At 33.0% G+C, this 7,494-nt stretch overlaps 1 protein-coding gene and 1 long non-coding RNA gene across 2 annotated transcripts; one reads left to right on the top strand and one right to left on the bottom strand.

Annotated features, from left to right (window-relative positions):
* LOC117281187 (uncharacterized) lies at positions 1 to 992 on the top strand. The gene is made up of 2 exons (XR_004511806.2): positions 1 to 284; positions 560 to 992. It is a non-coding gene; the product is annotated as an uncharacterized lncRNA (long non-coding RNA).
* A 609-nt stretch (positions 993 to 1,601) lies between these two features.
* Positions 1,602 to 2,759, bottom strand: LOC104115215 (protein PHLOEM PROTEIN 2-LIKE A10-like). Its single transcript, XM_009625801.1, has one exon. It carries the CDS (start codon positions 2,757 to 2,759, stop codon positions 1,602 to 1,604), a length of 1,158 nt encoding a protein of 385 aa, XP_009624096.1.
* Positions 2,760 to 7,494: the final 4,735 nt, after the last annotated feature.

The raw sequence follows: 7,494 nt of genomic DNA, 5'->3' as shown, positions 1-7,494 counted from the left end.
TGAAGTTTTAGTTACGGATTTGAAACTCTACTATGTTGACTATTCAATTACGGAGGCTGAAAAATAATTATTTGTGAATTTTATCCAGTGCGATGAGTCATTGGGTTTTTTGTAATGCTGTAGTTCGGACATTTTCTAGAATTTCTTCCCTTTGTAGGTTGTAGGCTTAATAAACAAGATGCCTCTGATTTATTTTAAGACAAAAAGTGCTCAAATTCGGATGGGAGATGCGATCAAAGCATACTGAACCTGCCGCATTTTCGACAACTTAAGATGTTCAAAAGGTCAGATCCCTAAATTAAGTGCCTAAATAAAATCTTTTACCAAATTCAAGAGGTTAGCTATGCGCTCAACTTCTTTCTGTTTGAGGCTTTGAGCTGTCTTTTAGACTGCAAATCATTAAAAAAATGGAATTTACTTGTCATGCAAATATATATTAAGAAATTTGGGAGTGACCCAATTTTTGGTGCTTCCATGCTTGATAATTTATTCTATCATAATTTTTGGTATACTTGTCATGCTTATATATATAAAGATGGATAATTGCTGCTTTATTTAGTGTTAGGATGCTGTTAAAGTGAAACAAGTTGAAGCAGAAGAGAGCTGCAACTGACCCCAGGAAAGAAGAATGTCTAGAGTTCGAGGACTTTGGCAGCTCATCTTGATTATATCTACACCCAAAAGCTAAACCCCTAAATTGTTCCGAGGGAAGAGAATCTGTATATTAGAAAGAAAGAAAAAACAGAATAGTTTGCTTCTAACTTTCGAAGTTTGTTTCAATATTTAGTGATAGCCTTGCAAGTCTAAACGTGATACTATAATACGGTTGTCCGGGATAGGGTTAAATTGCTTTTGATGTATCCCTTGTTGATTTTCATGGTTTTTTTCCTTCAAAAAGACATTCAAGGGATGAATGGGAAGGAGATCGAGAAAAATATTGTAAAATAGAGTTATTGACACTTGTGCTAGTAAGAAATAATACGTAATTTAGTGGAATGTATAGGCTGGTTTTGAATGCCATCGTTATTAAAAAGAAGGATGTTTAGAATCAAATTTCAGCTATAATGTGGAAGACTTCCACTTGTACTATTAGATTATAAATCTAGGTAATGATATTTTAGATACTTAAAAGTGTTATTTGGAGTTCGTAATCATACCATGAATTTTTCATCGAGCAATGTTTTGTGCAATGAGGGCTTCTAACTTAGAACTATATAGTTGAACAACATTAAAATGTATATCTATTATATTAAGCTTACGGCTATCTCCATAAAAAAGAATGACATTTGATTCTTCTAACAGAATTAAACAAAAAACTAGCAGCTTGAAGTCAAATCAAAACTAAGCATTGCAACTGATGTTATAATTTATAAATTAAAGGTTGAGAAATGTTAACAAGAAGTCTTGCTTACTGCAACAGGTGAGACATCACAAAAGTTCAGCCGTTAAAAGCGAAAGAACTAAAGAGCAGAGATCAAAGACTAGAGAGACAACATACAGTGTTAAATTCATTCAACTAGTACAATAAATCTAAGACAGAGAGAGTAAATATGCAAAGAGTTTAAGAACCTCTTGCTGGAATATTGTGACAGTGATAAACTTTAAGTAAGAACCAAAATCCAAGGGCCATTCAAAATGTCTACACACAAACTAAGGCATAAGTTAATAACAGCAGAGGACTTCACACACACACACCTATAAACTTCTGTAGTTCTGTCAACAACCTCCTCATTGATAAAATCTACATATCTTCTCAAACACTCGTATAACTTTTCCAGTAGAAACTCCACAAAAGATTTAACACACTCAAAAATAACTCTCCCACTCAAATCAAGAATAAACCTCGTATTGCATGGCACTACCAAAGTATTTGATACTTTATTCATCCACTCACTGTCCTCATCCAAAAACTGTTCCCCTTTGAAGCTATTAACTGAAACAGCAGATGAATCCATCTCGGTACTTGTCAAAATTTGATGAGAAGTTTTGACAAAAGTTTCTACTGCACCATTACATATGGTCACTAGCATTTCTCTCATTTTAGCTTCATTCTTGGGATTTGCCAACCCAGTGAATATCTCATTGTAGGTGTTGATATGCATTGTCTTGTCAAGATAAACAGTAACAGCAGTGCTCACAAATAATTGCACACAATTTCCAATCAATTCTCTGCACTTATCCTCAAACAAAGCAGCAACCCATACTGGAACAGCGTATTCAATATCTGAACTCTGTTTAACAGAATAAAAGGCCAGTACTAAATTCCTCGCGAAACTCCCTACAATAACTGAAGCAAAACCACTCCCTGCATCAGAAAACAGTTTATTTAGGATTTGGTCAAACAAACCAGAATCAGTTCTCTCCGTCTCTTGCTCGTAACCTTTGAGAAATCCAATAGTCAAAGCACTAGTAACCTTAACAACAGACTCTGAAAGCTCATCTGACTGAGGAATCTTTAAAATCTGCTTTAAACTTCTAGGAATTTGATCAGATTCTGATCGTATAAATTCCTTTAGATCTCTTGAGAAAATCCCAATTGCATCAGCAGAATCAGATACCATTTCAGCTAAAGAAACAACTGCATCAACAAGCTTAAGCAATCTTTCCCTTTTTAAAGCCATAGAAGATGAGTTATAAGCTTTGTATGCACCAAAATCAGTGACACCTAGAGCTGCCAAAGCAACAATCAACTTCTTATTCTTTTGAGTATAAACCAATTCCTTTTTTATTTGCTTCAAATCCATATAATTCACAGCCATACGTATGAAAATCTTCTAACTTTTGGACCCTGATTACTGGACCTTAATTCTCAAAAGGGGTTGAAAGACAGATTTAATATGCCAAAAGTGGCTTGGCTTCACTTAGAATTGGCTTAATGTAGAAGAATGAGAAAGGGGTTTCTAGTTTGGGCAAGGACGGAGAATCTGATCCAGTAGAAACTATGCATGTACTGTGATAAGGACGACTTAAATAAGGACAACTGTGGGGGTTTCTGTACTTTCTTGATTGATCAATTTCAGCTTTCAGGTTTCATATAGGGTAGGTTGGGGTTATTTTCAAGATTGATGCGTACATATTTCTTTTTGTAGTAATGGATAATTGGATATGGATGTAGGGTGCTTTATGTTTTTGCGTAGTAAACTGTGAATGGCAAGAAATTGCAAATTTGAGAGGATAGATACGAGACGACGGTTGTTTTATTATGTCATCGTTGCTTAATTTATGGCCCCGCACGCGCCTACTCTGGGTCTCTGTTTTCTGAACAGTTAAGTCGGTCGTCGAACATTAATTGAATAGTGACTTAGAGTTTTCATTTGCGATGTGGCCCAAAGGAACTGATAGTATTACCTGCTTTAATTTGCTTTACGATATATTTGCCACTAGCCAGTGCTCTGGTAGAGTGTTGCAGGATATGTGTTATCAAGCTCTAATCAACATTATTAAGAAACACTTAAATTTTTCACAAGCAGGTCCGAAGCTACAGTAGGGTTTAAGAGGATTAAGCAGAATTCAATACCTTAGGCCCAAACTTTATATTTCTATTAAAAAGTCTACTTAATCTATATCTATACTATCTATATTAAAAACATAAAAATCCTTAGCGAAATGTCGTTCGTCTTTTTTTACCTTTAAAAACAACTTTCACAATAGAAAAAATTATAATTTAAGTTACTCTCCTAATATTTAGGACTTTGAAATCAATTAAAATTTGGCATATTAAATCTATCCTTATTAAACTAGGTAGGAAGTTCTAATATTAGAAATTAGTATCGATTAATATTTTACCTTATATAAATTATACTAACTGAAATACATACTTGAACGAGATTATAGGTGCCTTCGTATGATTTCTAATTAAAGTGAAATATGAGGACATCAAGTCACATATTAAATTAACATTACTTAATACAAGAACGTCCAAATATGCATTAAAAATTCTTATTTTAATCATACAAATAATTAACTCATGTTCAATTAAGTATCCAAAATAATTATTTGATAGTATATTTAATATACTAAACCGTACACACTTAAATCTATATTATAAAAATATGAAATCTTTATAGAAAATGTTAAGTGACTTTTTATTCTATAAAAATAAATTTTATATTGAATAAATTATAATTTAAATATCTTACTAATATTTATCACTTCAAAATTAATTAAAATTATACTTATTAAATCTTTTCTTATTAGAACTATATAAAAAGTAAAAGTATTTAGATCTTCAAAATAAATAATATATATATATATATATATATATATATATATATATTTAGAACTTGAATGAACTATATAATGGCAGTTATGCCATTAATATTTATTAAGATCTAAAAACTTAAGGAACCTAGTAGGCAAAGGGAAAAAAGGAAATAATATTCATCAAACATGCCTTGAAATATAAACGTTCGTTCTTTGATGGTCAAAACTTCGAGTAATACGATGGATAATTAAATAATATTAAATGTCAGTTTGTTAGACTGACTCGACTTATAAGAAGAGTAATCACTAAGATTGAGAAAATAAAAAATACTCAAGCATCTTTAAGTAAATATAAAATTAAATAAATAAAATTTCATAGCTAATCGTAAGGGTGACTCAATAAAATTAATAGTCTAAAGTCAAACTATAATAAGAGGCCTTAGAATTATTTCATAAAATTCATGTACTAATATGACAATTTAAAAGGATTTACTTTTCCCTTTATAGATCAATCATAAGAGACAAGAAAAATAGCTTTTTAGAAGAAAAAAAGATAGATTGGCATTGCAAAGTTAAATTATTAGAAACATAAAAATGAAATAAATATAGTAGAGGGAAAATCAAACCTGAAGAAGGAGATAAAAGTACTAATTAATAAGAGAGAAGAAAATTGTAATGACCCAACCGGTCATTTTAACTTTTAGAATCATGTTTCCCTAAATAAAACTCCTCGTATGTGCTTTTATAATTTATGGCTTACGGGGATAGTTGGTTCGGGATTTGGAAGTGTTTGGATTGAAATCGGAACACTTGGTTCTTTAAGTTGGCTTTAAAAAGCCAAGTTTGACTTCGATCAACATATTGAGAAAACGACCCCGGAATAGAATTTTGACGATTCAAACAGCCCCGTATGGTGATTTTGGACATAGGAGCGTGTTCGAAATTTTATTTGGAAGTCCGTAGTTAAATTAGGTTTGAAATGGCTAAAATAGGAATTTAAGTTTGGAAGTTTGACCGGGGAGTTGACTTTTTGATATTGGAGTCGAAATTCAGTTCTGAAAATTTTCATAGCTCCGTTATGTCATTTATGACTTGTGTGCAAAATTTGAGGTCAATCGGACTTGATTTGATAGGTTTCGACATCGAATGTAGAAGTTGGAAATTTTAAGTTTCATTAAGCTTGAATTGGAGCATAATTCGTAGTTTTAGCGTTGTTTTATGTGATTTGAGATTTCAAATAAATTCGTATGATGTTTTAGGACTTGTTGGTATATTTGGTTGAGGTCCCGAAGGCCTCAGGTGATTTTCGGATGGTTAACGGATCAAAAGTTGGACTTAAAACAGCTCCTGTAATTTTTCGAGGGTCATGATCGAAGGTAGGGCTCAAAGGTCATGATCAAAGACCCATGCTCGAGGGTCATGATCGAAAGCCCATGATCGAAGGCAAAGGCTCGAGGGTCATGATCGAAGCCACGATCGAGGCTGAGGATCGAGGCCATGATCGAGGGTCATGATCGAAGGCCCAGGCTCGAGGGCCATGATCGAACCACGATCGAGGCCGAGGATCGAGGCCATGATCGAGGGCTACCTGGGCAGAATTATAAAGGAGGGCATTCGTCCCATTCGTCATTTTTGACAAATTGGAGCTTGAGCAGAGGCGATTTTTGATAGATTTTCAAGGAAAGACATTTGGGTAAGTGATTCTGACTCGGATTTGGTCAATATACACGAATATATTATTGTTTTCACCATTTAATTAGTGTTTTGAGATTGAAATTTGGAAAATTTTAGAAATTTCATAGAAACGAATTTTTGAGATTTCGATGGCGATTCGGAGTCAGATTTGAGTGAAACTGGTATGGTTGGACTCGTAATTGAATGAGTTGTCGGATTTTGTGAGTTTCTCCGGATTCCGAGACGTGGTCCCCAATGACGATTTTTGAATTAATTTTGGATTTTTATTGAAAAATGTAGTATTTTCTTATAGAATTGATTCCTATATTGTATCGAATTTTTTTGGCTAGATTCGAGTGAGACAGAGTTGGATAATCGGGAAAAAGGCTTTCTAGTAGATTAAATTGGAGCAAATTGAGGTAAGTCTATTGTCTAATCTTGTGAGGGAAAAATTACCCCATAGGTAATTAAAGTAATAATTGTTGCTAATTGTGAGGGATACGTACGCACGAGGCAACGAGAGTCCGTGCGTAGCTACTATTAATGCTAAAGTCCGGGTAGTTTAGGACTCAAAGCATAAATTACTTGTACAAATTGTATTCTTTATTTAATTAATATATATATATATATATATATATATACACTCTCCCGAATTTTCTGTTTAAATTAATTAATTGTTAAAAGAAATTGTTCATCCTCCCGAATTTATCTTATAATGAATATACTCTCCTTCCGGAGGTATATAAGAAAATGTCATCATTTCTTGTGGAGCGGGCCGAACGCCTCGGCAGGATAGATGCATCTATGGATCGCGCAGCACGTCCCTTGAGAGTGTACACGACACTCTGGATCGGGTCGTACGACCTCGGCAGAAATCGTACCTAATAATAATAATTACACGATACTTTGATAGTTTAATGCAGCTTGTGAAGCTAATTGATAAATTAAAAATCTTTAAAATTTAAAGAATCAATTATCTCTACTTATTAAAAAAATTATTATTATTCTTGTAAATGAGGCTAATTGATAAATTAAAAATTTAGTAAAATTGAAGGAATTTAATTAATATATTGAGAATTGTTGCATTTGAAGGAATTTAATTATTTCTGCTGGTTAAAGAAAATCATTATAAATTCTATAAATTATGTTGATCTAGATATTGCTATTTTTATTTTATTTATTATTATTAACTCTTAGTGAGTGTCAAAATCGGCCATCTCGTCTCTACCACTTCGAGATTAGGCTTGATACTTACTAGGTACACATTGTTTACGTACTCATGCTACATTTGCTGCACTTTTTTGTGCAGGATCTGAGGCAGGTACTAGCGGAGGACCTATCATCTTACACCCACGTTATCCAGAGGCGTAGGGGTGCCGTTCTGCAGCTACCAGTGTCTATTCTTGTATTTACATTCTGTCTATTTTATTTCACACAATATTTGGAGTTTTGTATAATCTACTAGATGCTCATACACTTGTGACACCAGGTCTTGGCACACATATTGGTAGAATTTGGAATTGTATTATTTTCTTGGATTTAAGTTAATCAGTATATTGCTAGAAAAATAATAAAATTACTTAGAATATTATTCTGAAAATAATTGATATATGTTTA

This window comes from Nicotiana tomentosiformis, chromosome 2 (genome assembly GCF_000390325.3).
Source record: "Nicotiana tomentosiformis chromosome 2, ASM39032v3, whole genome shotgun sequence".
Taxonomy (NCBI): Eukaryota; Viridiplantae; Streptophyta; class Magnoliopsida; order Solanales; family Solanaceae; genus Nicotiana; species Nicotiana tomentosiformis.
Note: the sequence above shows the minus strand (reverse complement) of the source record. Positions and strands in the feature narration are given on the sequence as shown.